We start from the raw sequence: 17,282 nt of genomic DNA on the forward strand, positions 1-17,282 counted from the left end.
CGGGGCCGCCGGCCGGGGCATCCACGCGCGGGTTCTGCGTGCCGGTTTGTCCCACAGGCGGGTCGCCGCCCCCCGGGGGGTCAGGGTGCGGGAATGGAGAGGGGGACACAAGAACGAGATCGCAGAGGAACAGAAATTGAAGACGGAAAGACCGGAGATGGAGAGAGACAGAAACCAGAGAGACAGGAGACAGGGAGCGAGAAGACTGTGCAAGAGACGGGCACACGACAGTGAGGTAACAAGATCTCAGAAGGTGTCAGTCGGCCAGCTGGGCTGAGCACACACGGGACAGTGTGTCCTCCCTTGTCTTAGAGATTCTGAAGCCACCGCTCCGGAGGGGCTCTGCCATGGAAGAACGGACAGGGAAGGGATGGGGTGAATGGTGTGGGCAGCGAGACAGATGCAGGAACCTGTGTTTGGGCGGGAGGGACAGACAGGTATGTCACCACCAGCTTAAGGGCACTGAGGACAAGAGGACAGCGTCTGGGCAGCAGAATTAGGGCGGTGTGTCCACCCCCACACCTGCTCCTCATCGCAGCCACACCCATCCCCGGGAGACATCCGTGGCAGCCGTGGTCCTCAGCACCTGCCCGGCAGCCAGTGGCTCTGAGGATGGGTGCAATGGCCTTCAGGTGCAGCCTAGAGTCCCTGGTGCTGGGGAACCTCGGTCCTCAACGCCAGTTCCCTCCCCCTGGCCCCAGGCGGCACCTTTAAATAGCACTAGGGTGAGGTTTGCTGACAAGTTTACCTTTTGGGGAGCCCTCTGGAAAGACAACCAGTCCTTCAGGATGCCAGGATTCCTTCCTGGTGGCTCAGTAGATCCCGTCTTCCTGGCCCTGGGCAGGTCACGCTGGGGGGCGGGGGGTGTCCAGGATGCGATGGACCAGCATGTCCGTGCCTGGGTCCATCTGCTGCTCGCACCACATACATATAGCACAAGGCCCCTTGACCTTCCTGATCGTCCACACTTGAGTGCTTCCTCTGTGAGGAAGGTTGGCAAGGGGGTACACTGAGAAAGTCCAGGCACAATGCTGGGCAAACAATGTAGCACACAGCACCAAATGCCACCAAGCCACTTTTGTTCCGTGACTGAAACTCGAAGCTCCCATTCCGCGGTGAACACCTTGCAGCCCCTGGACCCGCCCCTGGACATTTTTAGATTCCCTGTATGAGAGGCCAGGACGCACGCCTGGGAGGTGTCTGACTTGGTTTAATTTAATAACAGCTCATTGAAATATAATTTGCATACCACATAAATCACTCATTTAAAGTATAAACTGAGTTATTAGTGCACAAGCGTTGGGCAACACTTACCTGTCAAACTCCAGAGAGTTCCATCATCCCCAGGAGAGTCATCTTACCTGCTTCCAGGACTCTCAAGTCCACTTCCCGTCTCTGAATTCTCCCAGCACTAGGGAGGTGGAGACAGGATCTACTGCCCATTTAGTGTGAGATTTCGAAGAGGTTAGAGGTCCCTGGTGGTTGGCTGCTCTGTTCTCTGATCTTTCAGCTTTCACCCTCAATATCTGACTCCAGGGTTGTTTTTTTTTTAATTAATTAATTTATTTTTAAATTTTATTTTATAATTTAATTTAATTTTACATATCAGCCACGAATTCCCTTGTTCTCCACACTCCCGCCCCCCCACCCCCCCCACGCCTTCCCCCCAGCCCTCCACCCCCCACCCCCCACTCCAGGTTTTTATTGTGAAGACTTCAGGATTGGGCTTCAGGCCTCCACCCTGACCACGCCCCCAGCCCCTCACTGGGGATTCTAGGCGGGGCTCCACGCTGACCACGCCCCCAGCCCTCACTGGGGGATTCTAGGCGGGGCTCCACTCTGACCACGCCCCCAGCCCCTCCCTGGGGATTCTAGGCGGGGCTCCACCCTGACCACGCCCCCAGCACCTCACTGGGGGATTCTAGGCAAGACTTGAGTCACAGCCTCAGCTCCCCTCCACTCTCCCCCTACCCCACACCATGTTTACCTCAGCTCTAGATACCAGAATCCCCCAGTGGGATTGAATAATAAGGGACAGGGGAAGAACTCGAGTCCATGGTTCTTCCAGCCCACAAAGATCTGAGGAGCTGTTGATGTCTTGGAGTTATAGGCCCTGCTACTTCATCCCTGGGGAACAGGAGGCTGACCCCAGGAAGAAGTCAGGGTTGAGGTCACCGTGCCCCAGGTACCCTGAGCCGGTTGGGGAGGGCAATGCTCAGTGCTGCAATCATTCTCACCCTGTGACATCAGCAAGGCCAGGCCTGCTTGGGCACCTTGGAATGTGCAGTTGGGGGCCACGGGTCTTCACTTTAAGGAGAGGAAATCTGTTGAGTTTCTGCCCTGAGGCCTCTCTAGAGGTTCAGCAACTCACCTCAGGGCCTTTGCACTGGCTGGCATCTCTCCCTCCACCCCGTTGTTGCAGTAGGTCTTCCACATGAAAGCCGGTCCTAGCCCGGGGTGGTCCTCGCGGGGCCTCAGGCGGGCATGCTTCCATGTTAGGCGGCCCACACCTAAACGGATTACCTGGGGGCTGCAAACGAATGGACGGAGGAGCTGGGATTATGCCACTTTTATGTCCAGCTCACGCCTCTCTCTCTCTCTTTTTCCTTCAAGACAGGGTTTCTCTGTGTCACCACCGTGGCTGTCCTTGAACTCAGAGATCAGCTTGCGTCTGCCTTCCAAATACTGGGGTTAAAGGCGTGGGCTGGGGCAGGAGAGATGGCCCAGAGGTTAAGAGCTCTGGCTGCTCTTTCAGAGGTCCTGAGTTCAATTCCCAGCAACCATGTGGTGGCTCACAACCACGTGTAATGGGTGATAAGTTTTAGGCCTCCTGAAGGCCTCTCTGCCCGGTTGCAACAAACCAAATCAGACCAAATTGGAAAGCCCAGGTTTAATGGGTAAAGTACTCTCGGGCGATTCCCCAGCCCTGCAGAGAGGAGACAGTGACACGAGACCTGAAGAACCAAGGACCATGAGTCTGTGTTTGGGGATGCCGCTTATATATCCCCTGTGGGAGTCGTCCTGGGCCTCTCTGGGGGGAGGAGCTGTGTTTGGTGGGCTTTGAAAGGGCAGGTTTGGGGAGGAGCGGTGTGAGGCGGAACTCCCACCCAAACAATGGGATCTGATTCCCTCTTCTGGTATGGACGAAAACATAGCACTCATATATAAAATAAACAAATAAATAAACATTAAAAATAAATAAATGGGGGCTGGAGAGATGGCTCAGAGGTTAAGAGCACTGACTGCACTTCCAGAGGTCCTGAGTTCAATTCCCAGCAACCACATGGTGGCTCACAACCATCTGTAATGAGATCTGGCGCCCTCTTCTGTATACATAATAAATAAATAAATTTAAAAAAAAAAAATAAATAAATAAATAAATAAATAAATGAAGGCGTGGGCTGCCACACCCGGTTTAGCTCACTCTTCTTGCTCTGCTCCTGTCTGCCTGTCTGTGGAGGTAAACTGAGGCTAGGATAAGGGGAAACATGATCCTGGACTGTAGTTGGATTTTTAGTTGAAGCTTAAGCAGACCTGGGCTTTCTACACATCTTTCTAAGATCCATGCCCTGCATTTTTGGGCCACTTGTTGGAATCAATCTCTTTTCCTCTCTCCCTCTCTCTGAATAATTTATTTTTATTTTATGTGCATTGGTGTTTTGCCTTTATATATGTCTGTGTGAGAATGTGAGGTCCCTCAGAACTGGAGTTACAGTTGCGAACTGCCATGTGGGTGCTGGGAATTGAACCTTGGTCCTTTGGAAGAACAGCCAGTACTCTAACCACTGACCTACCTCTCCAGCCCTAAAGAGACTTTTTTTTCTTTCTCTCTTTTGGTTTTTCAAGACAGGGTTTCTCTGTGTAGCCCTGGGTGCCCTGGAACTCACTCTGTAGACCAAGCTGGCTTTAATTTGCAGAGATCCCCTGCCTCTGTCTCCCGAGTGTTGAGGGCATGGGCCACCACACACCTCTGTCTCTGTCTCTGTCTCTGTCTCTGTCTCCCTCTCTCCGTGTGTGTGGGTCTGTCTCATTAAGACAGTTTTATTGCCCCAGGCTATTGCTTTGAATTTTAATCCTCCTGCCTCCACCTCCAGAGGGCTGGGATTATAAATCCACCGCACCATGTCCTACGCTCACTGATGACCTCCAGACAGTAGTAGTCTTAGTACTGGGAAGGGGAAAGATAAGCCGTTTTTGGCAGCCCAGGCCTCCTGTCATCTCAGGAGGATACTGTCTGGGCTACAGAATTACTTCAAGAACAGCCTGGAAAACTAGCAAGACTGTCTCAAAAATAAAATGCTTGGGTGTGACGGTGCATGCCTGTCATCCCAACACTCCTAAATTAGAGGCAGGAGGATTGGAAAGCAGGGGTGGGGTCCGGGAAAATTGGGGTCAGCTGTGGCTCAGAGGGGGGAGTGCTTGCCTAGTGTACAGAAAGCGTTACCAACACCAGATACATCAGGCCTCGTACTGCAGCTCCATTGTCCCAGTGCTGGGGAGGTGGAGATGTGAGGGTTAGGTGTTCAAGGTCAGCTCCCATACATGTAAACTGGAGGCCAGTCATAGCGACATGGGACTCTGTGAGTGAATGAATGAATAGGGATGTGGTACTATTTACATTTCTTATTTATTTATTTATTTATTTATTTATTTATTTATTTATTTATTTATTTATTATTTCTTTATTTAATGTACTTAGTGTTCTGTCTGCACTTATCCCTGCAGGCCAGAAGAGGGCGCCAGATCTCATTACAGATGGTTGTGAGCCACCATGTGGTTGCTGGGAACTGAACTCAGGACCTTCGGAAGAGCAGCCAGTGCTCTTAACCTCTGAGCCATCTCTCCTATTTACATTTCTTTTGCATCTGTAAGGCTGCGGATTCCATTTGCACACACACACACACACACACACAAAGAAAAAGAAAAAACAAAATAGGGGATTGTGCATGGTTGTGCAAACTATAATTCCAGCACTGGGGAGGCAGTTCGAGGCCAGCCTGGTTCAAATATAATGAACTCCAGGACAGTCATGATTACATAGTGAGACTCTGTATCATTCATATATATTCTGTTATATATAGATACACACATACATATAAAACAAAGCAGAAATCAAACAAAGAATAAGAAAGTAAAAAACAAGCCAGGCTGTAGTTGTGCACACCTTTAATCCCAGCACCTGGGAGGCAGAGTTAGGCAGATCTCTGAGTTTGAGGCCAGCCAAGTCTACAGAGTGAGTTCCAGGACAGCCAGGGCTACAGAGACAGGTTTTCAAAACCTTGTCTTGAAAAACCAAAATTAAAAAAAATATAAAAAAGGAAGGAAAAAAAATCGAATCAGAGGACACTTGTATTATGAAAAGAGCCAATGAAATGCGCAGTATTTCTGTATTTCTGCGCCTGCTCTCTTTTTTTTTTTTTTAGAGAGAAGGACCAGCTGTCAAGTCACAGGCCTCTCTATTTTTTTTTTTAACGTTTATTTATTATGTATACAGTATGCCTGCATGTGTCCCTGAAGGCCAGAAGAGGACACCAGATCTCATTACAAGTGGTTGTGAGCCACCATGTGGTTGCTGGGAATTGAACTCAGGACCTCTGGAAGACCAGTCGGTGCTCTTAACCACTGAGCCATCTCTCCAGCCCGCGCCTGCTCTCTTGCAGCCACACTGCGCGCTTCCTTCTGGGAGTTGTAGTTCTACTCTGGCGCCTCTCGCGGGGCCGAGCGTACCTATCCTTCCGGCAGTCTCGGAACTACAACTCCCGGTTGGCGGCGCGCGCGCGTGTGCGGTGTGGGTAGCGGGCGGCATGTCGGCGCTACGCTGGACCAGAGGCGCAGCGGGACTCGGCAGGGCGTTGAGCTCCTCTGGACGCCGCCGCCCGACTTCGGAGGAAGGTAAAACAGTGTCGGACCCAAGGCTGTGATTTTTCGCCTCCAACCTTTGCCCTTTGCCCTGTGGAGGAGTCCCGGGGAACCCACCCGGGCACTAGTTGGCACTCCGTTTCCAGGGGAATCCGCAGGGCACTTTGACTTTTGACTCTTGCTCGCTTTTGTAGCCCTCTTAACCCATTGTTGGGAACTTTTGGATTCTGACTTTGACCTTTATGGCCACTTTTAGTTATGAGTCCTTGCTGGATCCTGCACCGCGACTCCGGTAGCTTTGGCCTGCTCTGCCCTTGAGCTTACATTTTCCTGGGTCTTGATTTATTTGGGGTGGGGTGGGGGTTATTTTTTTGAGACATGGTTCTTCCATGTGGCTCATGCTAGATGTTGGATTCGAACTCACGCCTCCTGAGTGTTGAGATCACAAGCCTGTACACCATGCCTGGTTGTCCTTGTCTTTCGATGTCGTTTCTTTCTGGGCATGAGGTGAGTTTGAGACAGGCCCTCATGCTAGCCTAGGCTGACCTGGAACTCACGCCATACCTCAGGCTAGACGCCACTCAGCCTCCAGAGTGCTGGGGTGCCCACTTGAGGCGGTGGTTTCTCGAGTCTCACCCTTCGTGTCTCTTTCAGGGACCCTCAGTGGCCTCTGCAGCTCAAGAAGGAGTTCTGCTGCCAGCCCCCGTGAGCAAGATGCCCAAAAGGAGTGGGGCCATGCTGAGCTGCTGGAAGGTAAGCTGGCACCCCACGCCCTTCCGCACAGCCCATGGGCTCCTCACTGGCCCTGACCACACCACGACAGTCAGATGTGGTCCGGAGTCCACCGAGCAGGGTTGCCTGAACGTCCTGTGTCCTGTACGTGGCCTGTGGGGTCCTCTGGTGTGCTGGGCTGGTTCTGGGAGCTGTTGTAATTCCATCCTCAGGGCTCTCACTTCTAGGAAGACAATTGGTGCCCCAAATTAAACTTGAACAAATGCCCAGGGTACATTTGTCGTTGGAATGGTCTTCTGCTGAGGTAGAGAGTCTCCAGCTTGAGTCCTAAACAGTCAAGGTGGACCTGGAACCCAATTTTTTTGTTTGTTTGTTTGTTTGTTTGTTTTAAGATTTATTTATTTATTATGTATACAGTGTTCTGTCTGCATATACACCTGCAGGCCAGAAGAGGGCACCTGATCTCTTTATGGATGGTTGTGAGCCACCATGTGGTTGCTGGAATTGAACTCATGACCTCTGGAAGAACAGTGCTCTTAACCTCTGAGCCATCTCTCCAGCCCCTGTTTGTTTTTCTCAGACAAAGTTTCTCTGTGTAGCCCTGGCTGTCCTGGAACTCACTCTGTAGACCGAGCTGGCCTTGAACTCAGAGAGATCCACCTGCCTCTGCCTCCTGAGTGCTGGGATTAAAGGCGTGTGCCACCACTGTCCTGTGAAAAATCCAATTTTTACTTCATTTATTTATTGGTTTTTCCAAATCAAGGTTTCTCTATGTAGCTCTGGCTGTCCTGGAACTCCCTCTGTATTCCAGGCTGGTCTCAAATTCACAGAAATCCTCCTGCCTCTGCTTCCCTAGTGCTGGGATTAAAGGTATTCGTACTTCCACCTGGCTTTGGAACCCAATTTTAAGAGTTAGGGGACCAAGTCTAGTGGACAGGATGTCCCAGGCCACCATCCAGGTTTCCCTCCTGACCCCATGTCATGTCTGCATGGTAGCTGCAGAAGGGAGAGGGACAGACAGACAGACAGACACATAGATAGTGACCGTGCACAGCCACGGTCCTGCTCCTCCATCAGCAACAGCTGATTCCTGGGATGGACACACACACACACACACACACACACACACACACACACACACACACACGTAGATCCTGGCAACCTTGGATCTGTCATCTGGCCAGAGAGGGTGTTAAAGACTTAGTGCACGGTCCATGTCTCCTCTCATGAGGCCTCTTTCTGTCAAGAACACAAACACCCTGTTTCTTGAGCCGCGGAGCTTCGCTCAGCCACGCTGACTTCTCTACTGCCACATCCAACACCCTGCGCCAGGCCCTCGCACCCTCTTGGCTCTTGGGTCCTGCGGGGGCAGTCAGGGTCCCTACTCCCCATCTGTCTCCTTTTTCAGGAGGCCTCACGCAGATGTGCCACCTGCCTTGTGAGGTACCCTGAGAGCCAAGAGCGTGTGTGTTGAGACAGGATCTCCTGAGATCTCCGATCTCTCCCATCCACCCCTTCCATTTCCAACTTTGTTTCTTTTCGTGCAGACCTGAGCCAGGTCCCTGCCTCACACTCACCGTTGGGCCATGAACCAGGGACTGGAGTTGTGGGAATTGGCAGACAGTCAGCTGGTCCCGGGGATGTCTGTGTTGTGGAGCTGTGGATGAGCCTGCTCTGTTTCTGTGCTCACCGCTCACGGCGGCTGTTTCTGTATGCCGTGTTCCCAGCCAGGCTTTGACCTTCTTGTACACTAGCTTGAGCACATAAAAGCTGTGTGGCTGGGGCCCCTGTTTAGTGCCATTAATTGCCTTTTGGAGAAAATGTGAGCATTTGGTCAACTTACTTGGGGCATTGACCTAGGGATGTTTGCTGTGCATCAAGTATGTGCCTGAATCAGAGACAGCAGGTCACTATATGTTGGCCAGTGCCAGCATGTGCAAAGACCCTGAGGTAGGAACCCTGAAGACTGGGAGGAGTGAAGGAGGGAGAGAAGCAGGCTGTGGTGAGCAGGAAGTGGTGGGAGGTTTGGCAGGTAGAGCCTGGAGTCCAGGCTCAGAGCGTGCCGAGGTGCAGGAGTGGGTCCCCAGCCCCTCTCTCTCCGTAGTGCTGGAGGCTCGGGTGCGGCAGCTGCAGGCAGAGAGCAGGTCCGAGGTGATGATGAAGAAGGTGCAGATGGACCGGCCTCCAAAGGGTCGCAGCAGCCGCTGGGCCCAGAAGCTGGAGGCCGAGAAACAGATGAAGCAGAAGCGCCAGGAATTTCTTGACATGCAGCAGAAGCAAACCCACACCCTGCACACAGAACCCCGGATCTGGAGCAAGAAGCTGGCCAACTGCCTGCAGCCAAGCAAGAAGGGGGCAGCCAGGAGCTCAGAGGAGGAGGAGCGGCGGCTGACCCGGGCCCTGCAGGCCGCCCTGCCGAAGCTCGGTTCCTGCACCCCAGCCAGTACCAAGGCCGTGGTGGTAGAGCCGAACATCTTGCTCCTCCAGCAGAGGTTTCTGGCCTTCTTTGAGTGCTGCGCCTGCACCGGCAACATGGCCCTCGCCCACCACGTGCTGGTCACTCACCACAGCAAGTATGACAAACAGCAGCTGCTCACACTGGACATGTACAACACCGTGATGCTGGGCTGGGCCCGACAGGTGAGCCCCACTTCAAGTTCCTCAGGCTTTTCCAATAGAAAACACTCTCCCTTAAAAACCACCACCAGGAGCTGGAGAGATGGCTCAGCAATTAAGATCAGTGACTGCTCTTCCAGAGGTCCTGAGTTCAATTCCCAGCACCCACATGGTGGCTCACAAACATCTATAATGAGACCTGGTGCCCTCTTCTGGCCTGCAGGCATACATGCAGGCAGAACACTGTATACAGAGTAAGTACATCTTAAAAACAAAACAAAGAAACCCTGTCTCGAAAAACCAAAAAAAAAAAAAAAAAAAAAAAAAAAACAAAAAACAAAAAACAAAACAAACCACCACCACTACCAATAACAAAACAAAAAAAGCCAAAACAAAACAAAACAAAAACAAAAAAAAAAAAAAAAAGAGAGCTGGGTGGTGGTGGTGCACACTTTTAATCCCAGAACTCAGGAGGCAGAGGCAGGCGGATCTCTGAGTTCAAGGCCAGCCTGGTCTACAGAGTAAAAACTCTGTTCCCCTTCCCCACTAAAGATAAGAGACTGAGAAGGCCTGGGTGTAGTTCTGTGTGGGGCTTCTGAGCCTGCTGAGCAGAGGCTGGTGCTGCTGTCCTGCTGCCCCTGAACCTTGGGGGACACATGCATTGCTCTAGGGTGGAGAGCTTGTTCTTTTTCACAAATTCCCTAGGTGGAAACTCCAGTGCTCGGAGAGGTCTGTTTCCTCCTCAGCACCCCGGCAGGGTAGGAGAATGTCAGTCTAGGAGTTCAAAACCAGCCTGGGGCTGGGCAGTGGTGGTGCACACCTTTAATCCCAGCACTTGGGAGGCAGAGGCAGGCGGATCTCACAGCTCCAGGACAGCCACGGCTGTTACACAGAGAAACCCTGTCGTAAAAACAACAAAACAAAGCTAGCCTGAGAAATACAGCAAGACCTTTTTCTTTTCTTTCTCTACGCCCCCCAAGACAGGCTTTCTCTGTGCAACCCTGGCTGTGCTGTCCTGGAACTCCCTCTGTAGACCAGGCTGGCCTTGAACTCACATCAGTCTACATGCCTCTGCCTCCCAGGTGCTGGAATTAAAGGCATGCACCTATACACCTGACCTTATTTTATATATATTTTTTAAATATATATATTATTTTATGTTCATTGGTGTTTTGCCTGCATGTATGCCTGTGTGAGGGCATCAGATCCCTGGAACTGGAGTTACAGACTGATGTGAGCTGCCGTGTGGGTGCTGGGAATTGAACCCGGGTCCACTGGAAGAGCCCCCACTCTTAGCTGCTGAGCCGTCTCTCCAACTCTGAAAGAGCCTATTTCAAAGATAGAAAACAAAACAAAATGAGAAAAGAAACATAAGACAGATGGGAGGCAGAAGCTCTGGTCAAGGCCAGCCTGCAAACAAACACAGGTCCTGGAGCTGGAGCTCAGTGGTAGAGCGCATGCCTGGCCTGCATGAGGCCCAAGGTTCAATCCCCACTAATGCATTGTCCCTCAGAAGGACACCCCGTGCTGCCCAGATCCCCTGCCAGATCACTGATACAAAGACTGGGTCTCTAAGGGACTCGGAGAAGGGGTCCAGGTGCTGTCCTTGGACCTCATTGCCTCACCCATGTCCCTAGGGCTCCTTCAAGGAGCTGGTATACGTGTTCGTCATGTTGAAGGATGCTGGCCTCTCTCCCGACCTGTGGTCCTATGCAGCTGCACTCCAGTGCATGGGACGCAGGGACCAGGATGTCCGCATCATCCAGAGGTGGGTCTGGAGTGTGCTGGTGTGGTCTGTCCCCTGGGGCAAGCCAGCCCCCAGTGCTGACCTTACACTGTCCCACGTTGCCTCAGGTGTCTGAAGGAGATGGTGGAGGCAGGCTTCCAGCCTCAGCAGCTCTTCACCGACCTGGGCCTGGCAGGGGACGAGCGGGCCGTACTGCTGAGAGCAGTGGTCAAGGCTGAGCCTGCCTTCAGTCTTCCGCCACAGGCCCCAGATCCGGTCAACACGTCCACACTGCTCAAGGAGGTCTATGCCAAGGTGAGCCCCAGGCGTGAAGCTGCCACGACCTCAGGAAGACTGACCTGCAGGCACAGACTAGGCTGGCACCTTCCCAGACAGCACCTACACATCTGCCTCCTCGGGATTCCTGTCCTGGGTACTTCCTATCATGGAGCCTTGTACTGTGTGGCCCTTTGTGTGTGGCTCACTGATGACATGTCCTCAAGGTCCCTACCTGCTGTGGTATATGTTGGAGCCTTGCTCCCATTCATGGCTCAGTAGTATTCCAGTGTGTTGTAGGGCATCCTGTGTGTCCGTCTGTCCGTGCACCCTGGGCTGTCCCTCTTGGATGTTGGGTACACGTGTGTTCAGTTCCTATCCTCCAGGATTTGACTGAGTGGTCAGAGGCAGCGAGGTGGCCTCTTGCCTGGCAGTGTCTCCTGTGCCCAACAGAAGGGTCCCAAGTCCTACCCAAAGCTGCACCTGCCCCTGGAGACCCTGCGGGACCTCTTTGACGAGCAGCTGCGTGTGGAGCTGAGCACCAGCGTCAGCATCCCATCGGTGGAGAAGGCCCCAGTAATGACCAAGGAGGTCACTGAGGCGGTAAGGGCCTCATCCTGGCCGATGGGCTGGAGCCGTGAGCCCTGCCCAGGGCCTGAGAGGTCTTGGCAGGGGAGCTCTAAGCGCTGGGTTGTGACAACCGCTCTCCCACAGCGGAAGACCCTGAAGACCCTGCGGGAGCAGTGGGAGAGGGAGCTGCTCCGAGTGCTGCAGCAGACCAAGGCCACCATGGCCTGCCAGGCCCACGAGGGCCAGCCCACCCTCTACCCCTTCCTGTGCCTGCTCAGTGAAGAGGAGTTTGTGAGCATGCTGATGCAGGTGGGCCAGGTCTGGAGGCCCCGGGCGGAGGGCGGAGGGCTATGCCCAGGCGGCCACAGCTCAGGGTCTTGTCGCTCGCTCGCACCCAGGTTCTGAAGGTGTTGCCAGCGCAGGGTGAGCCCCTCCTCCACCTGGCCCACGACCTGGGCCTTCGGGTCTTAAATCGGCATTTGGTGAAGCAGAAGCAGGTCACCAACCACCTGCAGAAGCTGGGGCAACAGTACTCGAAGTACCTCCGGCTGCTGGCTTCTGACACGCAGGTGAAGGGGGTGGACTTCCTTGGAGACATCCCTTCTCGGTGGGATTTACTCTGCTCACTACATGCTCTGCCCACACTCCTCAGGCACTCCCCTCCCCAAATACATCGGTCCATCTGAACCTCAGTTCCTCCATCTAGAAAACGTGGGCTGCCCCAGGGCTCTCCTGACCAGCTCTCCCCACAGGTGGAGGCTCCTTGCCTTCCTCGGGAGTACTGGGAATCGCTGGGCCCCCTGGAGACCCCGCTGCAGCAGCCCTGGTCCCTGCCGGTGCTGCTGCATCTGGGCAAGCAGCTGGCCGAGTTGCTGGTGCAGGCGGTGCAGATGCCGCGCAGCCTGGCCACCCCGCAGGGTTCATGCCGCCTCATCCCGGTGCTCTACCACGTGTATTCCTTCCGAAGCTACCGCCAGGTGAGTGGGACTCCACAGTCCTTTAATGAGGACTTGTGAGGGGCTGAGGACACAGAGCAACGTGTCTGTGCCATTCCGTGGGGCTCTGACTACTCAGGGCACCGCCCTTCGGCCATCCCCATCGGTGCTGGGATGTGTATGTGACAGCCGGGTGAGGTGGGGGGGCTGTTGCATTGACCCTGGGGCTCTGGGTTTCCTCTTCTCCCTGTGTGGTGGCAGAGATACCCCTTGTACATGCCTCTTGTGTCCGCTGTCTCCGCAGATCGGCATCCTCAAGCCTCACCCTGCCTTTACGCAGCTGCTGGAGACGGCAGCGGAGCCCACGCTGACCTTTGAGACCACTGAAGTGCCTATGCTGTGCCCGCCATTGCCCTGGACGTCACCGCATGCCGGCGCCTATCTGCTGAGCTCCACCAAACTGATGCGTGCCATGGAGGGGACCACGCAGCACCAGCACCTCCTGGAGCGCTGCGCTCCCACCCAGCTGCACGGTGCCCTGGACGCACTCACGCAGCTGGGGAACTGCGCCTGGCGTGTCAATGGGCGCCTGCTAGACTTGGTGCTGCAGCTCTTCAGGGACAAGGGCTGTGCGCGCCTGGGTGTTCCTCCTCCACGCTCAGAGGCGCCACGGCCAGCTCAGCAACAACTGCCGCCCGGCTCCTCACCTCTGCAAAAGGCGGAGCTGCGGAAGGAGCTGGCGCGCTGCCTCAAAGCTGCTCGCGAGATGCACAGCCTGCGCAGCGAAGCCCTGTACCGCCTGTCGCTGGCGCAGCACCTGCGCAACCGTGTCTTCTGGCTGCCGCACAACATGGACTTCCGCGGCCGCACCTACCCCTGCCCGCCTTACTTCAACCACCTGGGCAGCGACCTGGCGCGTGCGCTGTTGGAGTTCGCTGAGGGCCGGCCACTGGGGCCGCATGGCCTCGACTGGCTCAAGATCCACCTGGTCAACATGACGGGCCTCAGGAAGTGTGACTCACTGAGCATGCGCCTGGCTTTCGCAGACGAGGTTATGGAGGAGATCTTGGACTCTGCAGACAACCCCATGACGGTGGGGAATCGCCGGCTCTTCTCCCTGGCTGCCCCCATCCCTGTCTCCTCTTCCTCGGTCCACGCTGGCTTGGGCCGCCTCCCTCAGATGCTCTCAACCCCTGACCCCAGCTGTCTCCATCCCGCAGTGTCCCCCTCAACGTGCCCAGCAGAGGCCACCGGCTGTCCCCTGCGTGGCCCTCCTCATTCCCCTACACACACGCTTGCCTGGTGTCCCTGTGTCCCCATGTCCCCTGAGCTGCCTTGGCCAGCTTTTGCTGATCCGAGCCCCGTGGGTCTTACACTCCACAGGGCCGGAAGTGGTGGATGGAGGCTGATGAGCCCTGGCAGACCCTGGCCTGCTGCATGGAGGTGGCACAGGCGGTGCGGTCCCCAGACCCCACTGCCTACATCTCTCACCTGCCGATTCACCAGGTGAGCACTCGAATGGACTGCCCACGGGGGCTGGGCCCAAGGGGCCCTAGGAACGGGCGCTTGCAGGGGTCTCGTATTTAACTGGGGCTTTCCTGTGGGACGAGCCTCGGGATGCAGTGGCTTTGCTTTGTGAGGGAGGTGGGGTGACAGCTGGGTGTCAGTACTGGGTCCCCTGGGCTCAGCTCTCGGGCGCCCCTTGTGGCCAGGATGGCTCCTGCAATGGCTTGCAGCATTACGCCGCCCTGGGCCGGGACAGCGCGGGAGCCGCCTCGGTCAACCTAATGCCCTCGGACCTGCCCCAAGATGTGTACAGGGAGGTGGCAGCACAGGTGCGTGCCCGGGCCCCTATCCTGTCCCCGTGGGGGTCGCTTTCTTGTGAATGTCTAGATGGGATCCCTGCCCGCCCCTGCCCCCATCCAGGTGGAGGAGTTCCGCCAGCAGGACGCCAAGGAGGGCCTGCGGGTGGCCCGGGTGCTGAAGGGCTTCATCACTCGCAAGGTGGTGAAGCAGACGGTGATGACCGTGGTGTACGGGGTCACGCGCTACGGCGGGCGCCTGCAGATAGAGAAGCGCCTGCGCGAAGTCAGCGACTTCCCCCAGGTGTGCAGCCTGCGGGTCCCCGCCGAGTGTGCGCCCCTCAACACAGGGCCTGAGCCTGGTTCTTCCGAGCGGTGCTAGTCCTTCAAAGCCTGGGTTCGGGCGCTGGGGCAAGGGGAGGGGCAGCCTGCTGGCCCCGCCCACCCGCCATTCATAGCCGCCGTCCCCGCAGGAGTTTGTCTGGGAAGCCTCACACTACCTCGTGCGCCTGGTCTTCAAAAGTCTGCAGGAGATGTTCTCCAGCACCCGGGCCATCCAGGTGAGTGGCAGCCCACCTCTCGTCCGGGCCCCCTCCACGCCGTGGCTTGCCCATCCGACCCGGTGTCCCGTCACACCCGCAGCACTGGCTGACCGAGAGCGCCAACCTCATCTCTCACGCGGGCTGGCCTGTGGAGTGGGTCACACCCCTGGGTATCCCCATCATACAGCCGTATCACCGTGAGGCCAAGGTCCAGGTACTTGGAAAGGCCCCCCCCCTCCCCTTCCCTCCTCCCTGCCCAGGGCTGGGCTCACCTACCCCCCAACCCCGGCTTGTAGGTAAAAGGTGGCATCCAGAGCCTCACCTTCACCAGCTCGATGGACATCAGCCAGTGAGTCCCAGACTCCAGGGAGGGGAAGGGAGAGAAGGGGAGGGACAGGAAGGAAGGTGGGGTAGAGGGCGAGGCCTAGCCCTTCTGGGTCCACAGGAAACCCAACACTCTGAAGCAGAAGAATGGCTTCCCTCCCAACTTCATCCACTCCCTGGACTCCTCCCACATGATGCTGACTGCCCTGTACTGCTACGGGTGTGTCCTGGGGGGGGCGGGCATGCATTCACTACGGGTGTGTCCTGGGGGGGGCCGGCATGCACTATGGGTGTGTCCTGGGGGGGGCCGGCATGCACTACGAGTGTGTCCTGGGGGGGCGGGCATGCACTACGAGTGTGTCCTGGGGGGGGCCGGCATGCACTATGGGTGTGTCCTGGGGGGGCGGGCATGCACTACGAGTGTGTCCTGGGGGGGGCCGGCATGCACTATGGGTGTGTCCTGGGGGGGCGGGCATGCACTACAAGTGTGTCCTGGGGGGGGCGGGCATGCACTACAAGTGTGTCCTGGGGGGGGCGGGCATGCACTACAAGTGTGTCCTGGGGGGGGCGGGCATGCACTACGAGTGTGTCCTGGGGGGGCCGGCATGCACTATGGGTGTGTCCTGGGGGGGCGGGCATGCATTCACTACGGGTGTGTCCTGGGGGGGCCGGCATGCATGCATTCACTACGGGTGTGTGTGTGGGGGCAGGCATGCACTTGCTGCAGGTAGACCCTGGGGTACGTGCAGTACCTCGGCTGCATGGGCACTCAGTCTGTGATGGTTAGCTGCCTGGGGCATGCCAGCCTTGTTTGCTTTCCAGGGATATGGCGACGTGGCGGGACAGGGATGGTGAGGTGGAGTCTAGTGGGTAGACACTGCCCTGAAGGGCAGGGCAGGATGGGGGTGCTGCTGTGAAGTTGCAGGGGTCCCTACCTTGTGCCCAGGTGGTCCAGCAGCAGGTCCTTGGCACAGACCTGCCACTGGACTGAGCTGAGATTCGGACAGGGGTTCAGTTTACTAACCTGAGACCCAGCAGCTGTTTGAGAGTGTGTGAAGTGAGTGTCTTCCCAAACACGTACTGCTTAGAGCACTGGGGAACCTGGGTGTGTGCGCTGGGGCCCAGTGTAGTGCGCCCGTCCTGGGGCAGACAGCCAGGGCGCCTGTCTGAATGAGGTTCAGGGCCGTGGCCAGACAGCACCTGCCTCACTTGGGATCTCCCTGGCCAGGAGGGGCCTGACCTTCGTCTCTGTGCACGACTGCTTCTGGACACACGCTGCTGACATCCCGGTGATGAACGAGGTATTTCCAGTCCCGACTCCCGGTGACCCCACGAGTAGAAGATGGGGCCTCAGTCCCAGGAGTCTGTGCGGTGGCTGACTCAGGGTTGACACCCCTCAGGTGTGTCGCGAGCAGTTCGTGCGTCTGCACAGCCAGCCCATCCTGGAGGACCTGGCTAAGTTCCTGGAGAAGCGCTTCTGCTCTGCCTCCAGGTGAGCTGCCCCTCTGGCGGCCCGGTCCCGCCTGCCGCCTGCCCCCCACTCATGTCTGCCCATCCTCTTTGCACTACCAGGTCCCTGAAGCCCTCGGAACGCATCCTGGTCGCCAAGCTGCAGGAGACGCTACGGTCATTGCCTGAGACGGGTAAGGGTTAACAGGGGCGTGTGTGTGTGTGTGTGTGTGTGTGTGTGTGTGTGTGTGTGTTGGCCCTGAGGGAATGTCTGTGGCCTGCCTCAGCTTCATGCTCTTTTGGGTCCGCAGGTACCTTCGATCTGGAGCAGGTGATGAGATCCACCTACTTCTTCAGCTGACCCACCCTGTGCTGTCCCTAGACCTGTGCATAGTGTAAATAAATTAATGTCTGTGGTCACTTATTCCAGCTGCCACTATCTGGCGTCACG

At 56.1% G+C, this 17,282-nt stretch overlaps 1 protein-coding gene across 5 annotated transcripts; it reads left to right on the plus strand.

Annotated features, from left to right (window-relative positions):
- The first annotated feature begins 45 nt into the window (after positions 1 to 45).
- On the plus strand, positions 46 to 17,255 carry Polrmt (RNA polymerase mitochondrial). Of its 5 annotated transcripts, none has more exons than XM_052747259.1 (21): positions 46 to 235; positions 6,514 to 6,612; positions 8,696 to 9,231; positions 10,845 to 10,975; positions 11,062 to 11,248; positions 11,663 to 11,812; positions 11,924 to 12,088; positions 12,178 to 12,348; positions 12,532 to 12,756; positions 13,019 to 13,807; positions 14,098 to 14,220; positions 14,427 to 14,549; positions 14,641 to 14,820; positions 14,990 to 15,076; positions 15,159 to 15,272; positions 15,355 to 15,407; positions 15,504 to 15,602; positions 16,611 to 16,683; positions 16,783 to 16,874; positions 16,955 to 17,025; positions 17,143 to 17,255. In XM_052747259.1, exons 3-21 carry the CDS (start codon positions 8,746 to 8,748, stop codon positions 17,190 to 17,192), a joined length of 3,369 nt encoding a protein of 1,122 aa, XP_052603219.1. In that variant the 5' UTR covers positions 46 to 235; positions 6,514 to 6,612; positions 8,696 to 8,745; the 3' UTR covers positions 17,193 to 17,255. The 5 variants fall into 5 exon arrangements, 4 of the variants coding, with proteins under 4 accessions (XP_052603219.1, XP_052603216.1, XP_052603218.1 ...); XM_052747256.1 differs by lacking the exon at positions 46 to 235 and adding an exon at positions 5,524 to 5,892 and having other exon boundaries at positions 14,719 to 14,820; XM_052747255.1 differs by lacking the exon at positions 46 to 235 and adding an exon at positions 5,525 to 5,892.
- The last annotated feature ends 27 nt before the right edge of the window (positions 17,256 to 17,282 follow it).

The sequence above is a fragment of the Peromyscus californicus genome, unplaced genomic scaffold (assembly GCF_007827085.1).
Source record: "Peromyscus californicus insignis strain IS unplaced genomic scaffold, ASM782708v3 Scaffold_1__1_contigs__length_55948999, whole genome shotgun sequence".
Lineage (NCBI taxonomy): Eukaryota > Metazoa > Chordata > Mammalia > Rodentia > Cricetidae > Peromyscus > Peromyscus californicus.

Coding starts and splice junctions, on each gene's coding strand:
- Polrmt (XM_052747255.1), top strand. CDS start 5,805: ATGTCGGCGCTACGCTGGACCAGAGGCGCAGCGGGACTCGGCAGGGCG. Junction 11,249..11,662: donor TCAAGGAGGTCTATGCCAAG/GTGAGCCCCAGG, acceptor TGTGCCCAACAG/AAGGGTCCCAAGTCCTACCC. Junction 16,875..16,954: donor CGCTTCTGCTCTGCCTCCAG/GTGAGCTGCCCC, acceptor TTGCACTACCAG/GTCCCTGAAGCCCTCGGAAC.